This window comes from Crocodylus siamensis, chromosome 5 (assembly GCF_052110815.1).
Source record: "Crocodylus siamensis isolate JL-2025a chromosome 5, ASM5211081v1, whole genome shotgun sequence".
In the NCBI taxonomy this organism is placed as follows: domain Eukaryota; kingdom Metazoa; phylum Chordata; order Crocodylia; family Crocodylidae; genus Crocodylus; species Crocodylus siamensis.
In genome coordinates, this window is record NC_143399.1 from 134,709,572 (window position 1) to 134,730,166 (window position 20,595).

Consider the following 20,595-nt stretch of genomic DNA (forward strand, 5'->3'; position numbering starts at 1 on the left):
GAACTTCATGAAATTTGTTTTGGCCCAGTCCTCCAATTTGTCTAGGTCACTCTGAATCCTAGCCCTACCCTCCAGCATATGTACTACTCCCCCCAACTTGGTGTCATTTGAAAACTTGCTGAGGGTGAACTCTATGCTATCTTCCAGGTCATTGGTGAAGATATTGAACAGATTATTTAACTAATGTCATTTATAACTATCCAAATATAATTGGGAACTAAACTGGGAAAAATTATCAAAATAAAAATAATCAGTACAAAAGAAAACGAAAACATATGGAAAAAAATCTGTATCTGTAAAACCAAATTATAAAAAGTTTTATAAACCATAATGCCTTGCACATACTCAAGAAATGCAATAGTTCTGAGGGGACAAGGGTGTAGCTAATACATATGGGTCTGATTAACATGGGCTGAAGTAGTGTGGCAAGTGCAGTATTTGAATAGCATGAATGATTAATAGTGACTACAGAATTATCTGTTAGTAAAGTGTGAAGAAAAGAGGCAAAAGTAAACTACCATATTTCCCACTTGTGTGACTCAGTTGTTTGTCTAATTTTAAAAATAATGAACAGCTATTAATTCAACATGGTGAGAGCAAGTGAAAATCTTTAACTATGAAAAATCCTTAAAAGTAATTTTCGTAGTAAATTATTTTGATGTTTTATTAACTCCCAGTTGCTGGAGGGGATTCTAACTGCACAGCTGCCCCAGCAACTACAATTTTCTTTGCACAGCATATCTTTAAAAAAAGGTCAGTCAAATTGACAGAATCTTCTGCTACACACAAAAATGTAGCTACATATTGGACCTGAAGTTGCTGATTCACTGGAATGGAAATACATCTCTTTGTATACCACCCCACTCACTCTACTGGTCCTCAGACAAGGTTAAAGGTCTTCCCAAGGTTCATAGTCCATAAACTTAGTGTGGTTATGGCATGCCAATTTCAACAGCCAACAGCCGCCAGTACATTAGCTGCTAGGAAGAATGACACATGAGTAGCTTTTCATATTTCACCTTGTAGCTGAAATCCATTCTGTGTAGTAAGCGTGAAGAGGCCCATGTTATTTTGGTAACAATATGTATAATATTGCCTCATAGAAGCTGTCTCCTTTTTCACCTCATGCCACAATTTGTAGAGACTGGCATACATGAACAACAGCAAGTTTGGTCTACCAGTAATCAGGTTCTGGACATATGCTTGCTACAGTTACAACTTTCTTCCTTTGCCCATTTTATACAAAAATACAGAATTCAGTTCATTAAAAGAAATCAGCATAATTTATGGTCCACATCATGTTTTGTATATCATGTTTATTAGTTACTAAGTTAAAACTGATTCCCTTTCTGGTTGTTTAAGCAGTGTGTTTGTATAAGATTTTCAAAGTACTTCTCTCTCTTTCTTTCTCAGAGTAGTACAGCCTTTGCTGTGCAGAGCACCATATGCATACAAAGTTGTTGAAGGAAACAGAAAAAAAAATGACAGCATCTCAAGGTATACTGGCAGACACAAACCACTCTAGCTTAACATTAGACAGTTGGGTTCAGGAGCTATGCTCCAAATCACTCTTAATCCCATGAGCCTCAGATTGTTCAGCAATGTTCCCAGTCCATGCATGAAAAGAATAAATCTCCATAATACATCTTAATTGTACAGTAACCAGTGAAAAATTGGAGAAATAATTTAAATCTTATCTTGTTGTTTAACAACAATACTGAAATTGCTATTAGCCTCCTTCTATAGTTGACTTATCTGCATTGCTATTGTTTTCTGTGAGCAAGATGATCTGGAAATGTAGTGTCTCTAGCCAACATGACCACTAAATACCAACACATTATTCAGTAATCACCACAAGACAACCTTTCCACCCTCTGAAAACAGAAATCATCAGAATAAGAAATTGTTCAGTTATTTGTGACTGCAGGGAAATGTACAAAGGCACTCAGGTGATGGTTAAGTGAAAATTCCTCTGACAAGTACACACATAGATAGATTAGTACCCTTCAAGAGAAGCTGTACTCCTGGGGAAAACAATTAACTGCTGTGGAGCTCCCTGACAAGCATTTCATGCTTAAGTTATGTGACTGGCAATAATCTCGAAATTTTTCTTTATTCTAATTCACTTCAAAATCTTGGAAGGGGTGGGTGAATTTGATATATTCACCCAGCTCTAAAGTTGATTGACTTACCATGCCACGAAACTGAGGTATTCATTGAACTAAAACAGCCAACTTTGATTTCATGTTCTCTCCTAGTGGAGTAGAAGTATTTTATATAGTCCTGATACATGTTCAAAGAAATCATAGTGTGAGGGGATTTCATTCTGTGCTTTTCTATATGAGGTACTATAAAAACTACTCCGCCACTTAAAACAGGCACATATTTTGAATGGGATCATAGAGTTTTCCTACCAGGTGCTGGAAAGTTGAAGTGGCTCCATGACTGAGAGGGGATGAATTTTACAATCCTAGTTAGGGGTCAGAGGCGAAAAGGGAGCCCTCCCAGTTATTACAGGGTTTCAAGAGTGGGCCTTAATGTCAATGAGACTGGGACCTAGGCTTCTGGCACCATCAGTGGAGTTTGTGCTGCAGTCAAGATCCTACTTCTAAGCACCACTTGTGAAGGGGTTTGTTCCCAGATTCATTAAGGGACTCCAGTCCTATAAGACCTTACTCTGCTGGTCCTTGAAGTCCAGGCCATTTTTTCTTTATTCCTCTTTAGTGCAGTCTTCCTTTAGGATTAATAATTTGCGTTTTAGAAAGACTGGCTTTCCCCTCTGCCTTGTGCTTTAGGGGATGGTCTCTTAGCTGTTTCCCAGACAGCTTACCCTACTTGACAGGGGTCTGCTGGGTATGTTCCCTAGGGGCTTCTTAGAAGGTAGCAGCAGCTGCTGAAGAGCTCTTTGAAGTACTCCCCAAGCTCTCTCACAGCAACCCTACCCAACTTGAGCTGCAGTCTTTTATGCCAGCTGTTGCTGGTCAATTATTTAGTCAAAACTGGAGAAGGAGATGTTCTGGCCATTAATTTCTTTATCTCTGCTACAGCATAAAGTTCATATACAAAAATCCCCAAATGAAACCTTGATCCAGATTTTATTTTTTTATGTTCTATATTCCATTGATCCAAATACAAATTCTACTGGGGACATTGTTATTTCAGCTTAAAATTTTAACTTGAAAATTAACAACTGAAACCATGTCTACATTTTAAACAATTTAATAGCAACTCAGTTTATATGGTTGTATTGGCAATAATACTGGACACAATAATTAATGGCTTTGACACCCCCCTCAGGATTTACAAGTTGTTCACAAAGTGATATAAGTAATTTCTCTGGACTGTCAGTGAGTCCTTTTGCCCATATGCACTCATCACCATGTTATCCGAGTACCTTAGAAAAAAATTATTAAATCCACATACAGCTTTGTCTAAACCAGCTGGGCCAAACTCAAACTCAGCTATTAAGCTAGACACATTTCCTATGCTTTCACTCCATTCCTATCATATGTATGTCTCAGATTTATTTAAAACAGACTGACTTGGAAGACAGACCTAAACACATATTCCCTCCCTGCTTGCATACGTTCTGAATCTATTTAGGTAGTCTAACATGCTTTTCTAAAAAGCTTCTCACTAACATCTATTGCTCTTTCTTAGTCTCTTATTCGAACCGTCTCTCTCTCCCTTGGAGATACTTGCTTGCAGCTACATTTTCTCTCTCACAGATCATCTCTCTTGATACTGTGAAAGAGCAAGTCAACCACATCAAGCATCAATGTAGCCACAATGAAAGTGAAAAGCCATTTTCTATTACCCGTTTGTTCAAATGCCAAAGCATATAGTTTTGATGTTCCTAATCTGATTATATATATCCACACCCCTTTCTTGATGTATATCAATTAACATTAAAAGCCAGAGCAATCAGTGAAAATTATCTTGAATAGTTTTAACTATTCATACATTTAATGCATATATTTATATATAAATATTACATAAATGTTGAGATGTTACAAACAGAAAATATATTAAGAAGCTGTAATTCACAGAGACTATATGAAACTGATTAATCACAGAGGTCAGGTTTTGCAAAAGTTAATACATCACAGAAATGATTTACAATGTAATTAGAACCTTTGAACTTGCAGAGATAACCCACTTCATATATTATGCATATGAATATTTCATATACATGTTCCTTTTTAATTTTACTCTTTATTGGCCTGATCAAATGCCAAAACAGAACAGTTTTATCTTTAGCAGCTGTTCCCAGCAGAGGTACCAACATGACAAAATCTAACAATCCAGTTTTCACCAAAGTTGGAAGGTCAGCAGGATGGACGACTGAACGAACACGAAAACTGAACTATATCAGCTTTAGAAGTGTTCCTTAAAGACTAGGGATAAACACACTGGCAGGAAACTTACACTGGCACTGCAACATGCCTATTCTATGAGTAAGATGAAAGCTGCAGTTTTCAGCAACAAGCACACAAGGATTTCTGAATATTAAAAATTGAAGTAAATTATTCTGCTGGTTAATTGTGCAATGACCCTGAGACCAGCTACATGTGCAAAGTAGCTGTAGCATACCATAAAAAGCTCCAACCAGCTATGAAGTTAGACCTTGAAAACATGTATTAACATTATACCTGGCTCCTATTGTGCTTTTATTTGCATGTATAGCAGGGTCACCTCTGCAGCTGGAAGCCCCATCAGTTGATGGGGCTCCCAATCCCAGGAGTGCACCATGCCCATCTGGGGCTGGAAGTCCTTCAACTGAGGGGTCTCAGCCTCCACAGCTGCCGATTCTGGGTCCCAGTAGCACAGAGACTCAGATTCCCACAGCTGCAGACACTGTGTGCTGGGACCCAGTTGGGTCCCAGCAGCCAGGGGGCTCAGTGGCCCCAGGGGTGAATGAAACTCCCAGAGCTGGGAGACTGCAGCTTCCTCAATTTCCAAGCCTAAGAGGTGTGTAAAACCCCTGGGGCTAGGAGATCACAACCCCAAAGCTGGGTGACAGTGACAGCCATGATCCCTTAGCCCTCAGGGTTTTATACACCCTCAAACCTGAGGAATCATGGCAACCATGTCCCCAGCCCTGGGGGTTTCATGCCACCCCCCCTACCCCACCCCAATTAGGGAGCACCCAGCCATGGGCTCTTGCTTCTTGCTGGTTCAAAGGGTGTCCAGGATCGGGGTCCCCCAGCACCAGCAATAAGGTGTGATGGGATCTAATCCACGTGTGGCATGGCAGGAGACACAATTCTATAGATCATGCATTAGATCCCATTATGCCTTTACCTGCATGTGTAGAGGGGCCCATAAAAACAGAATGCAGATATAGGTAGCATCACACTTGACAGCAGGCACATTAGCCATTGTTTTCACTGTCTACTACTAGATATGCAAGATCAAGCTCTCCATTTGTTCATCCATCCACAAATAATACACGTTTCATAAGCTTTCATGTTTCCAAGAGAATGGCCAAGCATTTTCAGTCAAGCAAGCCTCAAAGGATTTTCATCTAACTTTCTCACTCTGATACGATGTTTGCCACATAAGACCATCATGCATTAACATTGCACATGCCTTACATGCTCTTTAAAGGAACTTGCAGCTGGGGACTGTTGAGAATAATTCTGTTCCAAGACAACTCACCTAAAGGAATCAGGATAAAAACTGTCCCCCTCCTAATTCTCCCCCATGCATGGAGAAGGACAACTTCTTTGATGCTTCCACCTTTCCAAACTCACAAAACATAGATTCCTCATACTTCTCCACTGAATTTCCACCATAATATCCATCCAGGTCCTTTCTATCCCTTTTTATAGGTTTTGTAACAAATTTGTAACTTTGATTTCTTTTTTTGACTAGGATTTCTCTGCCACCAGTTAACAAGGGTATAGTTTAATATTAGGAGATTTTAAATAGAAACTAATTGGCTCAACAAAAATTTTCAAATTCTTACCATGGTCCACAGGTTCAGACATACAAATTCTGTTTGGGGCCTCATTTTCAGTTGGTTCATCATGTCCTATGGATACATACTCCAGTGCAGTGACCGGCTGAGAATGAATCAAAGGCTCTGAAGTCTGTTCATCACATTCCTTAATTGAAGCAACATTGATAATGTAAATGATTAGAAGCTCTCAGTTTGGCTGCAATGTGACAGATACTGTGATCCATACAAGTCCTGGGCACTTATGATAAGCAGCCGTTTTTTGTAACAAGACTTTTAAAAAAAACTGATTGAAAGTCACTGATATTTCATGAGGACACATTAAACTTAATTATTTCAGCAGAGACAGTAGGATACCAAAATGAAACAACCAAGCCAGAATAGAGCTATAAAGCTGTAAACAAGAAGGCATTGTTTCGGACTGTTTCACTGCTTCTCTGATAAGTTGTAACACAAGTGCAGGAACGGATCTATTTTTTTCTTGCAGATATCTTAAGACCAAATGAAAATTTTTGTGGGGGAGGAACACCAACATTTCTTTCTTACTAAAAGCTAGATGGAAAGTCCAAAGTAATCATCTTAGCTAAATAAATAAAAGGAAGCAACAATCCAATCACAATGGCTAGGTACAGACAGTCAAAAAGCCCCAGGCAGAATTGACTCAATCTACACAGCTTTCTGTAAGCTGGGGCATTTGCCGGGGGGAGCAGCACTGCAGGGGAGAAAGCCCCTGCCTCAGGAATTTTCCTCCCACCTGCTGCGCAGACCCTGGCTGGGGGGAGCCAGGACCAGGGTGGGGGTCCTTTCCCCCACTCAACCACCTCCGTGGCACCTCCTGCCACTGCCGACAGGGCTAGGGAGAGCCTCAGCTCTCTGGCAGCCAAGGGCAGGGCCACCTGGCACACCTGGAGCAAAAAAGCTGAAGTACAGGCTAGGTCACCCAACCTGCAAGGGGGGTGGGTGGGTTAGTGCATCCTGGGATGCCTGGGGACCAAGATGTAACTTGTGTTGGGAGGGGATCTGGGGCAGAAGTTTGATAAACCAATTTAACTTAAATCAGTTAAGTTTGATACTATATCCATTCAGCTGATCATAAACCATTTCAGCCATTCTAAAACTGGTCTATGAGCACTGAACTTCTGTTCTGTTACAGGTTTAAACCAGTTTCCAATCACTTATACAGGTTTATGTGCAATGTCTGTCCCTAGCCAATGTGATATTTGAGGAATTATCATCTTAAGACTCTCCTGGAAATTAATTTATTTTGAACGATGGCTCCATTTGGGGCTGAAGTAGATACAGAGAATAGGTTCAAAATTTCAGTGGGTAAGAATGAGTTATGGTAAAAAAAGAAAGCCAGTAGGCCAATTAATTCTCATTCCCTTCCCCCTTCCCCTCCTGTCTCCAATCCTTTGATTACAGCTATATTCATTCTCCCTTCCCTGCTCCTTCCCACCTGTCTTTCACCTACCAATCACCTCAATTTACATTTTAACTGACTGACTTTTTTGCATAGTGCTGGCATCTGGCTGCCTCACCATTTCATCCAGGAAGACCAGAGACCATTTGCAGACGCTCCCTCAGTCTGATGAAGGGTGTTTGTGCGTGAAAGCTTGCAAAGAAAATTTTTCCCAACTATTCGAGTTGGTCTAATAAAAAATATCGGATTTACCCAAAGAACCTTGTCTGACTAGGCCAGTTAAAGACATTTGTTGAAGCTTATTTGTGCTACTGGACAAACTTTTTCCAAAATGGAACCCATTTCAGCTAAGTCTTCTAGATTTCAAAGCATGACCAAACTATTTATCAGGGAGCAGGATTTAGCTGATGGTTCTGCAAGTGTGAGAGAAACTGAAAAATACTTGGTTTCAGCAGGTGGGTCTAAAACATCATAACATCACTTACATGAAGCACATTTATACTCAATTGTTGAAAATTACGGGATCTCAGTTCTTGCATTCTTTTTAAGTTTTCTTGATATTTTTCTTCTGCCAGCTGTCTGTAGATACAAAGTATATGTATTCAACCATCTGCATTACAAATATCTGGAATTTAAAAATCAACTGCAGTAGGGCCAAATGTTCAAGCAGAAATAGTGCTGTCATTCCAACAGGTATTGTTTGGATGCACCTACGGACAGAATTTAGTTCTTATTCATTGAATTTATTATATTTATTTTCACAATTTGTATACAGTAATCTAGAGGTGACACGTGATTTTCTTAGCAAACCTTTGCCAGCTTTATTTTTTCAGAACAATTTAAATAATGTGAACTTTATTTTCCACCATGTGTTCCTGGGATGCTTCTGCCCTGGGGAAACTCAGGCATAGTTTGAAAATTCTAAACATTCTCTCAGGAAGGGTTAACTAAGCAGATGTGATCCACAAGGGATCACTTGAAGTTGCTGATTCAGGAAATCAGAAGTGGTGCTGGAGCTAGCTGCCTTCCCCACATGCCAGGGGAAGACACTTGGGGCTTCCCTCCCATACTGCACAGCCCCAGGGGAGAAGGCAGCTGGCTCAGGCACCTGGGGTTTCGCTCCCGTGCTGTGCCAGTGCGCATGCATGGTGGGGAGCGCTGGTGATAGGCTACCTGCCGGAGGCTCTGCGTCTCACCACCATGTGCAGCGCTGGCCAGAGCTGCACCCCATCGGGCACCAGTGCCCTAAGCACCCTTGCCAGCTGCTGCTGCGCCATGAGGGGATATTGGCAAGGGGGGGGTCCCCACACCATCCATATGCCACACACCCACACCCTACCCCCACAACACCCCACATATACACCCCTAACATACCTTATACCCCTCATACACACAGCCACAACCCCTTACAAACTCCCCACTCCTGCCACACATGACCCCACCATGCACCCCCCCCACAATATACAAGGCTAAGAATTTATTTTTGAGTTATTATGCAACCACTTCTATATACATTACACAAACCCAAATCATGAAAAAATATTTTTTTGAAATAAGTAAAATATGTTACAGTACATGTTTGACATCTTGTTTCTTTTCTGATTCTAAGATGGCAACCCCCCCGTCCCAAAAGGAGTATTTCCAAGGGGTGAGGGGAGGGACTTCTGGTGGTAAAGGTCAGGAGTTAGGGCTGGGACTTCTGGTCCCAAGATGGTGACCAGGGAATGGAGCAACACTTCAAAGGGTGGGGCTACCCATGTGGCCCTTGACAGCTCGCCAAACCTCACTAGACAGCCCTCTACCCAAAACAATTGTCCACACCTGCTCTGCTGTCTGCAAGAAACATATCTCGAAGATGAATATGGACATAGATTTATCACTTTTATATTACAGGACAGATATACTTATTTTTTCTGATGGAAAGGAAAATTCGATGAACAACCAAACTAAAATCTGACCATTTGGTATTACTGCCTAACTCAAAACTATAAAAAGCTTGGTGGTTTTGCTAACCTATTATTTATAAATTTTCCCATAAATTTGCAACTTGGCCTGTCCTAGTTAAGAACATTATTCAAAATTTCAAACACCACCCACAAATAATATCAGAAGTGTGAAATTCCAATAGCTTTTCAACAGTGGCTGTCATTCCAATGAGAATAATTTCTATTGGGATGAGGATAAATGTCCATATAAAAATAATTAGTGCCTCCAAACCCACATGTAATTTTTAACCCCTATTGTTAAATTTGATCTTTGTCAAACACACATGCTGATAACTATTTTCTTTCTATGGGGACATCAACCCACAGCTTCTTTACATATTTGTAGTTTTTATTGTAATAGGATGTTATTGCTAAATTGAAATGCATGCTTGCTTTGGCATGGCAGTATTAATGTTTTGATCCTAATAGACACGAACAATTAACTGCTCCCTTAAATTTTGCAAATAAAATATATTTATTAACATAAACTGAACTTTGAGAAACTGCTTGAAGAGAATTTTTAAATGAATGCTCCACAGAATCTCAAAATAAGTTACCCATCATAGAAGATGGTTTTTCTATTGGTTTTCTTTCATATTAACCAAAGAGTTCAAAAGTTTTCATTGGAAAAAACGAACCTGGATCAGCAATATAATACATTTCTTTTTATTCTGTGGTGGAGTCTTGATAACGAAGCTTGGACTTCCACATACTGTTCCCACAAAGAGTATATACTGTCCTCCCCATTACAATCTCTCTTATTTCTCAGGGAAAACAAAGTATGGTAAGAATTGTAAGCCACACCCATCACCATTGCATTTGATTGCTTAATTAGTCTATCTCATCACATCTGATCTTCCAGGGCTATTAATTTCTACCTCTGTAGAAACAAGGAATTTTTTGGTAGTATCTTTTATTTGTCCAAATTGCCTTCCACCCCAGATGTCTAACACTTCTCCCAGCTATACAGTTGTTCCAATAAAAGACATCAGCAAAAAAACCCCCCTCTGCCTCGTGACCATCATGGCAACAACATCTCCCCTACCAGTGTAGGCAAGTCTCAGATGACAAAATAATTGACAGCTTCCTCAAAAGCTAGAACTTTGATCACAGCCAAATGGATAACTTCTAGAGTGATTATTTAATGAGCCGGTTATAAAAAAAAGTTTCATAGAAAAAGAATATGGAGATTTCCTGCATATGGATCTAGTAAAAAAGCTGGTATCTGAAATGCAGTTTGGGGTTAACTTTCCAACTTTTCTCCCTACTTGAGCAATAATAATAATGTAACTAACATATCATTCACCCCTCAGTAGCTGAAGGACCTGCTTAGAAGCAACAGGGGTGACTTTTTTTATTTTGTACTCTCTTGGTAAATTATTAACAGTGAAGGAATGCATGGGGAGAACATGTTTATGTCATGCATCTTACTTAAGCTTCCTTGCTTTCTCATCTGCAGCATTTAATTTCCTCAGCCTCATTCGTTCCCGTGGAGTCATTTTCTGTACCTCAGACAGCTCCCGCAGAGTTTGCAAATGGACTTTTTTCTGCCTAAAAATAAGTGCATGCAAGCTTGCATTTATACAAAGATATAAACATCAATATATAAAATTCACATACATTTGTTACTGAAAAAAAGTAGACATTTTAAAAGCAATAATTAGGAAGTCACAGCTAATAAAACAATCTAACCAGAGCTTTGTTTTACATTATAATAGTTTTATATCAGAATTCTTTTCACTGTTGAATTATATAAACTCAGACCTTTAAACCTAAAACATTTTACACAACTCATTTTAGATAATGCAGAAGAAAATGGACAAAGAGAAACACAATGTTTTAGGAAAATAAACACAGAACCAGACTGGCAAAAATTGTCTTTTGCCTTATTATTAACTATATCAAAAGCATAAATTCTACTCTTCAGTTTAAATCACAAGCAACTAGTAAAGCTCTAAAAACTGTAATTTTTAATGCTCAATTTTAAACATGGATAGAAAAAGAAAAATATTGATGTACTTTTCACAGGAATTTTAATAGTCATGTACTTCATTTTTATGCTGCTTGTCACCATTCACTTCTTGGTCACACAGAATAGCAGTGATTTTTTAATGACTTTATGGTCTCCTTAAGTTTATCCATGAATACTAAAAAAGGAACTATGGGCATACCTATTCCAGAACTTCCTTTGTATTTGTAAACAAACAAAAAATCAATATCTGATATTGTATAGATCTCCTATCTGAAAAGTATATTGATTCCAGACTTCATTTTACAGCCCACAAATATTATAAAAATGAAACTGCAGTTCTGTAGTACTTTGGTAATCATATATACATATCCTCAAGATATGGAATACTGAAATGTGTGTATACATTTCAAGTAGGTATTCTTGTTTTCAAAATTCAAGATGTAGCTGCTATGTCTTCATTTATCTAATGCATGATCATCCACAAGTTTAATTTTGTTTCTCAAAAAATTCATAGCTTTTTGCAGACTATTTTCTCAGAAATATCAGGATGTTTGTGAGGACAGCAGCTTTCACCATGTTTCTACAATACTGAACCCAAAGAAAAATATTAGAAGGATATAAATGGTACTAGGAAATATATAACACTAAGGAAAAAGACAAGAAGATTTTAATTATTAATTGGGCTGGAATGGACCCTGAAAGAATTACCACAATAATTTGGACATATTTTTATGCATTGTACCAGAACTTAAGAACCTCTGGGAAACAAAGGCATTTTTTTTCTTTCAAAATGAGATTGAATTTGTAGAGGTTTATACTCATTTAAGTACTTAAACTTTACTAGAAAACAAAGTTAGACTGAGCTTGATCCACAGGGAAAAAACATCTCAAGTAGAAAACAAGCTGTCTGTAGCTTCTGCAAGGGATAATCTAAACTACAGTATTGCTCAGGGTGACCAATGAATAGGAGGTGATGGCTGGGACATGCAGGCAGCATTTGGCTAGGGTGGGAGGGGAGAAAAAATTATAGCGCTCCCATGGACTAGAAAGCTGTGAGTATAGGGCTCTAAGCAGTGCCCCCACTTAGACCCTGGTGGCATTGTTCTGCTGTCTCTGTACAGCATCACCATTTGTATTTAGCTTCATTCCAATATAGATCTTGAAACAAGCTCAGTGTTTCTTGGTTTTCTATGGATGGCTCAATTTTCTTATGGAAATCATGGACAGATTTCTTATGGAATCATGGGCAGCCTCAAGAGGCCCAGCACTTGAGGCTGACTCAGAAAGATTTGAGAGGTTTCAAAGGTAAAGTTCTAAAATGTGATGATAATTTGGCTATTGCCGCTCTCAAGAGGCCCACCTGGAGCTGAGAGGAGGATGGAAGCAGGGTAAAATGGAGTCCCCTTACTTTGGGGGCCCAGCTCCCAGCTCTCCACAATACCCCAGCTGGGGTAGCTGTCATGAGGCAAGGGGCTCTGTTTCACACCCCACCCCCTAGCTCATAGCAGCTGCTGCTGCTCCCTTTACTCCCTCTCTGCTGACAACACCAGGGGTGGGGCTGAGCTACTGCCTGCATTGGCCCAGCCCTATTTCTGCATGAAAAATTCACCCTCAAGTTCCCTAAGGCACGTTAAAGTAGTGTGCCTTAATATCTTGCCTGATTGAATGAGGGTTCATTTTTCACACAACTGGCCATTTTAGAATTGCTCTGCAGCTTTGCACGTGTGTTAGGTCACAGCTGTAGAGTACTTTCAGGGGCCAGACTCCACATAAATATCACTTCTGTCTGTGCCCTAACTTACATCTCTCTACTGTTTATCATCTAAGCTCTCAAAGAAATCTGAAATTGCTAATTAAGATCCAGGCAAAGCAAGAAAAAAAGAGAGTAATGGATAGCAGATCTCCTAACAATTGAGATATTGCTAGCTCTGATCTGGAATGAAGTGGCTTTTTAAAAGAAAAGTGGAATAGTTAAAAGCAAAGTGGAATGTCAAATCTAAATATAACTGCATAGCTAATGAAGAAGCTGGAATAAGATTACCAAAAAAATGTGCATTAACTGGTTTCTATGAGTGGGAATAATTTAATCATATCAACAAGTGTTATATTTGCATGAGCAAATACCTGTACGTAACAAATCTGCACCTGCCAATATGGGAATGGGAATACAGACATTATGGGTACTTCTATACTTTCCACGTAAAAGAATAATAAAACTACTTAGATCTCAAAATCCTTTACAAATACACTTTACAGCAAATACACTTTTTGAGTAAAAATTCCTTTTAAAAGTATGGTTCAATTAGTTTAAATTAAATGTTTAAATTCAGATATATTTTTTGTACTATTACGAAGAAAAACAAAGCAATAATTACACAGCATCAACAATGTGAGCAGCTTCCTTCTGACAATTAAGTGTCTTGTCCTTCATAGTTATATCTGTGAATTTGCATTTGAAATTCTGAAAGAAAATAGAATATTGACAAGTAATAGTATTATAATGATCCAGCAGCTTCATTTACGGTCCAAGAGTCAGTTCAAATGATATAACAATTTATCAGTAATATATACTTTAGAAAAACAAGGAGCCAAAGAGCAAGCTGTTTTCTAGAATGTGTTTTCATTACTAATGAAGCAAACCACCCCAGTCCCTGGATTTCTTTTACCCACCCACTATTAAGCCACTAGTCTGCATTGTACAAATGTCTGCTCTTTTTATGGCTTATAAATTTCAAACTGAGTCCTCTCAGTTCAGAAAGTGACAAAGACTTTCATTTTCACCTCCTCTTTACCTGGAGAGTCTTGTGCCTATAGGGGTGCTTGTACCTATGATGGGGGTTTAAATTAAATTAAACGGTGGTTTTTTAATTGTGACAGTGCAGGCCCTAAGCTACAGGGGGGCTCAATTCTCCCTCGTGCAGTGACAACACCCATCCCAGGCAACACCTGCCCACTAGTAGCCTGCCCGGGCAGCCCCAAGGGCCGCTGCTGCTGCAGGGGGAAGGACCCAGCACCACCCCTGCAGCTCAGGGGCTGCGTGACCTGGCAGCAGCTCACACAGGCAGGGTCTGCTGGGAAAAAAACCCAAAAGAGGGGCCTGATCCTTTTTTTTTTTTTTTTCTCAGAGCCTCCCCACATCTCATGCAACCAAGGGGCAAGCTGCCGGTAAACTGAACAGCCCCTGAGCTGTGCAGTCCCCAGTCCTTTCTTCTGCAGTGGCGGCACCTCTTGGGGCTGCCTGGGTGGGCTGCTAGTGGGCAGATGCCACCTGGGGGGTGCCACTGCCATGGAGGGAATGACTAGGTCCCCCTGCAGCTTAGGATCTGCCAGCAGTTCAACCCCCAGTTGCGGGACAGGCAGGCAGGCTCTGTGGAGGTAAGGGGAAAAAAAAAAGGATCGGGCCCCCATTGTTTTTTTCTTTTCTGGTGTAACCTGTCTGTGCAAGCTGTCCTGGGGCCATGGAGGTAGGCCCAGTCCCTCCCTCGACAGCTGTGGTGCTCCCCATGGCTGCCCTGGTGGGGTGCTAGCTGTGTGGGTGCTCTGCCAGCTTGCAGGCAGCACCTAGCCTGATACAAAGGTTCATGGGGCATTGGAAGCCCAGCTGTGCTCGGGGAAGCTTGGGCGTGACAGGCTTTCAGTGCCCCATGCACTATCTCTACCACCTTCCTGCCAGCTGGGACCACCTGGGAACAGACTGGCTTGCCCCTGAGGCATTGCAGAAAGGCAGCAGGACAGGGGTTGGGGTGCTGGCAGCCAGAGAACATGGTGGGGACAGTGCATGGAGTGCTGGAAGCCCACCAAGCCTGAGCTTCCCCAAGTACACCTGGGCTTCCAGTGCCCTGTGCACCATCCCCACCGCCTTCTTCGGATGTATTGTTGCAATTCGTTACATAGCAAACTAAGATACATTGGATGTGTTTTACTTTGCTATATAACAAAGTCATTTAAATCAAAATACGCCACTGCACATGTACAGTGTGATAAAATTGAATTGTAATACACTGCCGCAGGTATAAACTGTGATGCAATTAAACTTAAAAAGGCCAATTTTGTAACATGTACAAGTGCACTAGGAGCTCATTTCTTTTTCACACATTTTCTTCTTCCTCAGCATACATATGCATATGTAAAATGTATGTCTATTGCTTTTTGAAATACCTGTAATTGTTCATCAATGTAGGAGACTTTTAGAATTTCTGCTGCTGATGGTCTCAATAAAGGATTCTTGTTTAGCATGCTGAAATATTTAAAAAAAAAAAAAAGCTAATTGAGTTATTTTCCAAATTAATTAAGCACTTACATTAAACCAAAAAAACCCCCCATACCTGTTCAGAACTGCATTCAGTTTACTTGGATATCTGTCAGGAAGAGAAGGTGTGTCACCTTCTACAATTTTGAGCACAATGGACAAAAAATTGTGTCCAGTAAATGCATGACCCATACAGCACATCTCGTATAAAATGCATCCTAGTGACCTAGAACAACAAAATCAAATAGATGTTGATTTTGACAAAACCACAGGTTCTAAAATTCAAGTTTATTTTTAAAAACAGCTAAAATATGCATCTTCAACTGATGGAAATCACAGAATCATAATCATAGAAACACAGAGAATTAGTGCTAGAAAAGACCTCCAGAGGTCACCTAGTCCAAGCCCCTGCCTGAGGCAGGATCATCCCTAGAATGTTATCATGTCCCCCATTAAACACCTTTCCCACAAACTGAACATGCGTAGCTCCTTCATCCTCTTTTCATATGACTTGCCTTCTAAACCCTTTATCTCTTTGTCGCCTATCTCTAAACCCTCTCTAATTTCTCCACCTCCTTTTAAAAATGTGGAGTCTAGTACTAAATGCAATACTCCAGATGAGGCCTGACCAGTGCTGAATAGAGGGGCACTATCACCTCCTGCATCTTCACCTAATGCTTCTGTTGATGATTCTCACAGGGGAACCATGACAACCAATGTCTGGCTTCTATAAAAGGTTGTCAATGCTCAAGAGATCCCAGCTAGAGGGCCATAACCCCCACTACAGATTAAGGCAAAAACCCCCACAGTCCTTACCAATTTGATCACGAGGCGAAATTCCTTCCTGACCCCAAATATGGCAATCAGTCTAACCTGAGTAGACCTAACCAGTGCCAAATAGAGATGCAAAATCACCTCCCAGTAAGACCTTCCAGCCAGGAACCTCCAGCTTTGGTCCCAGCAGGAGCATTGCTATTTCCAAGTCAAAATCTCCAGTCTTTGCTGTAGCCAATGCCCAATGCCTCTGATGGAAGCATAAAAACACCTTGACATAGAATCATAGAAACTTAGGGTTAGAAGGGACCTTCGGAGGTCATCTAGTCCAATCCACTCCTCAAAGAAGGACCAGCCCCAACTAGATCATCTCAGCCAAAGCTTTTCTATCATCATGTTCCCTCTTAAGTACCTTTTCTACAAGCTAAAGATGTCTACCTCCTTCAGCCTCTCTTCATATGATTTGCTTTACAAGCCTTTTATCATCCTTCTTGTCCACCTCTAAACCCTCTCTAATGCCTCTGTGTCCTTTTAAAAATGTGGAGTCCAGAACCTGCATACGATACTGCAGGTAAGGCTTAACTAGTGTTGAACAGAGGCACCATCACCTCCTGCATCTTGCACCTAATACATCTATTGATGAATCCCAAAACCACATTCATCTTTTGTGAGGCTTCATCACACTGCAGACTCATATTGGGTCTGTCACCTACCAAGACTCCTAAATCCTTTTCCAGAGTGTTTCCATTGAGCCAGCCGTCACTCATTTAATATATGTGTTTTTGATTATTCTTCCTGAGGTGTAGCACCTTGCATTTGGACACAGTGAACTTCATCCTGTTAGCTCTAGCCCAGCCTTCCAGCCTGTCAAGATCCTTCTCAATTGTACTCGCATCCTCCAATGTGTTTACAATCCTTCTCAGTGTTGTGTCACCTGAAAACTTGCTCAAGAAGTTTTGTACACCAGCATCCAAATTATTAATAAATATATTGAACAACATCAGGCCCAGGACAGATCTCAGTGGGACTCCACTCAACACTTCCTGCCATTCTGAGATAGACCATTAATAATTAACCTTTGCTTGAGGCTATTGAGTCAGTTATCTATCCACCTACAAGAAGTTCACCCAGCCCACATTTCTCCAATTTGTTTATGAGAAGGATGTGTGGGACTTTGTCAAAAGCCTTACTGAAGTCCAGTACACTACACCCAACAGCATTCCCTTCATCCACCCAATTAGTTACTTTGTCAAAGAAGGAGATCAAGTTTGTTTGACATGATTCTTTATAAATCCATGCTGGCTGCTTGTGATCAGCCTTTCCTCCTCCATATGCTTGCACATGGCCTTCCTTAGGATATGTTCCAGTAACTTCTCAGATACTGAGGTGAAGCTAACTGGCCTGTATTTCTATGGATTCACCTTTTTGCCTTTTTAAAAGAGGGGACCTATGCTGGCCCTTTTCCAGTCCTCTGGTACCTGGTCCATCTCCCACAACTTCATGAAGATCATTTGCAAGGGCTCCGAGATCTCCTCTGCCAGTTCTTTCAGTACCCTGGGATGACGTTCATCTAGCCATGCATAACTTAAATTCTTTCAGACCTATCAAAAGCTTGCTGACAGTCTCTTTTGTTATCTCCTCTCTCATCTTGCCTCCTTCCCTATTCAGATAATCCTTATCAGGTATCTGGCTGCAGCTCAAGTATTTTGTGAAGACTGAGGCAAAGTAGCTGTCGAGTAGTTCTACCAACTATCTTCTGTTAGGAGTTCCCCCTGAACTGTTAACAGTGGACCAACAGCTTCCTTCATTCTTCTTTTCCAGCCAACATACTTATAGAACCTGTGTTGTTCTTAACCTCCTTCACCAGGTGCAGCTCATTCTTTGTCTTTGCCTTCCTGATTTTGTCTCTGCAGATTCTTCTATTTCCTGGTACACTTCCTTGGTGACCTGCCCATTAGCCCACTGTCTGCATGCTTTCCTTTTGCATTTGAGGCATTTTAGAAGCTCCGTGTACAGATATATTCTTCTGCTTCCACCGTGTTGGGACAGTTTCTTGGCCTTCCAATGCTGTGCTCTTTAGAAGTTCCCAACCCTCGTGGGTGCTTTTATTCTTCAGTCTATTTTCCAATGGTACCGTGCCTATTGAATCCCTGAGTTAGATGAAATTTGCCTTTTTGAAGTCTAGCATCCTAATTTTGCTGACCTCATGCTTTCCCTGTGTCAGGATCTAAAATTCTATCATATCATGTTCACTTTCTCTCAAATTACTCACCCCTTTCACATCCTCTACCAGGTCTTTCCGGTTGGTCAGGAAAAGATCCAAAATAGGTGATCCCCTAGTTGTATCCTCCACCTTCTGAAACAGAAAGTTGTTGTCCACACAAGTTAGGAACTGGCTTGACATTTTATGTATGGCTGCACTGTCCTTCCAGCTGTGCAGTAGGGAACGGCAGACTGACTATTAGGCACAACAGAAAACCCCTGTGCTCGACTAGGGAGTCACCTGGTCAAAAGGGGCAGTGGTCCAGGACATATAAGCCCAGCATCAGAAGCCAGGCAGGCAGTCTGGCCCTGCAAGCTTCAGAGATCCAGTGGGAGAGGAGCTAAAAGAGACAGCCTGGAAAGCTTCCAAGCCACCCATGCAAGTAGGTAAGTGAGAGCTCAAAGGGAAAAAGACTTTTTGTTTGGAAGCATTTGCCTGTATTTGTGTTGTGTTTAAGTTGATACTGGAGGGCTGAGTATGGCTAAAAGGGACGTACAGGAGGCCGATGGCATACCCAATGGGAGCCTGGTACAGTCTTCAAGAGTTTAGGACCCAGTGAGCTGCATGGGCCTGAAGCCCAAACCGTTAAGAGGCTGAGAATAGCAGCCCTGCAGAAACAGGAACTCAGGGGGCTGAGCCCAGTTAAAGGGGTTACGGGCTGATAAACCATAAACATCCTTCCCTGGGCCGGGGCACCAGGGGTTGGGTTAGGCTATGGACAGCCATGCTCTGGGCCAGAGTTTCCAGGGGGGCTGAGTTAACCTGGGAACATTGATTGGTCCAGACAATAAGCAGCCTAGGCTGGGTCAGGGACTCCAGGGGTTGGAATGAAATTTTAAGACTGGAGCCAGTGGCCTGGAGACCAAGATTCAGAGAGAGCTGAGGCCAAGAAAGCCAAGCCAGAAGAAGTAGACCTAAGCCAGAGGTCTGTACCAGAACAACCATATTCTGCAATGAAGCCAAGAAGGCAGAGGCCCCTATAGAAGGGTCCGGAATGTTGTCAGAATAATATCCACAAGGCATGAGTGTGGCTATGGGGGAGGACAGAGGCCATGAATATAGCTCAAAAGGTGGGTGGTGCCCCAAGGCACTGACAGGGCCAAGAGAGCCACAGTCTAGTGCTATAAAGGGCAAGATTGAGCCTGGCTGGTTGGGGACTTGGTGCTCACTTTGGGACTCTGGGGCAGCCTCCCTATACTTGCACTTCCCTATACTCCATAAGAAACACAAGTTATGGCAGGCACAGTTAAAAAGGGAGGGTATCCTGAGGAGCAGGGGCCATATGGCTACCGGGGGCCACTGTAGCTGGGCCCTGTCACAACCATCCCATAGCTTTTTGGTAATTTGTCATCTGCTTGAAGAGTGTCTCATCCAGCCCATCTTTCTGATTTGGTGGCCTATAATAAATCCCCACCATCCTCTTCCTGAACCAGGGAACAAGTGTATGTGTTTTGACATACAAGGCAAAACCACCATCTTTTCTCCCAACCCTGTCTTTCTGAAACAGAGTGTAATTCTCAATGTTGACACTTCAGTCATAAGAGCTGTTCCACTAGGTCTCTGTGATGCCAATCAGATCATAGTTCTTTTTGGCTGCTGCTTCCAGCTCATCATGTTTATTTCCCATACATCTCACATTTGTATACATGCTTCAGATGCATTTTGCATTTTGACCTACTTGCTGGCCTTTTGTGCCACTTGTTGTAATCCTATAGCTCTCTGGCCTTTTCCCAGAGTTAAGTTGCTTCTTTGAGTCCTTTCCCTTGGACTGTGTGCTCTGTTGCTGGAGAGTTTTGAATACCACACCCTGTGGAACCTAGCTTAAAGCTCTCCTTACTAGGTTGGCCAGAAAACACTCAAGGATGCTCTTTCCCATTCTTATCAGATGGATCCAACCTATTGATAGCAGTCCTATTACCAAGAACATCCTCCCATTATCAGAGAAGTCAAAGCATTCAAGTCAACACCAC

At 41.3% G+C, this 20,595-nt stretch overlaps 1 protein-coding gene across 6 annotated transcripts in view; it reads right to left on the reverse strand.

Annotated features, from left to right (window-relative positions):
- Positions 1 to 20,595, reverse strand: part of NEK11 (NIMA related kinase 11) — a 195,823-nt gene that overhangs the window by 74,479 nt on the left and 100,749 nt on the right. For 5 of the 6 annotated variants that reach the window (XM_090046394.1, XM_090046399.1, XM_090046393.1 and 2 more), the window contains 6 exons: positions 15,665 to 15,814; positions 15,498 to 15,576; positions 13,715 to 13,800; positions 10,799 to 10,918; positions 7,868 to 7,961; positions 5,972 to 6,110 (listed from right to left, as the gene is read on the reverse strand). In XM_090046394.1, the coding sequence (XP_089902520.1) occupies positions 5,972 to 6,110; positions 7,868 to 7,961; positions 10,799 to 10,918; positions 13,715 to 13,800; positions 15,498 to 15,576; positions 15,665 to 15,814 (668 nt within the window). The remainder of the gene's footprint in view (positions 1 to 5,971; positions 6,111 to 7,867; positions 7,962 to 10,798; positions 10,919 to 13,714; positions 13,801 to 15,497; positions 15,577 to 15,664; positions 15,815 to 20,595) is intronic. The other variant, XM_090046397.1, reaches the window with a different exon arrangement.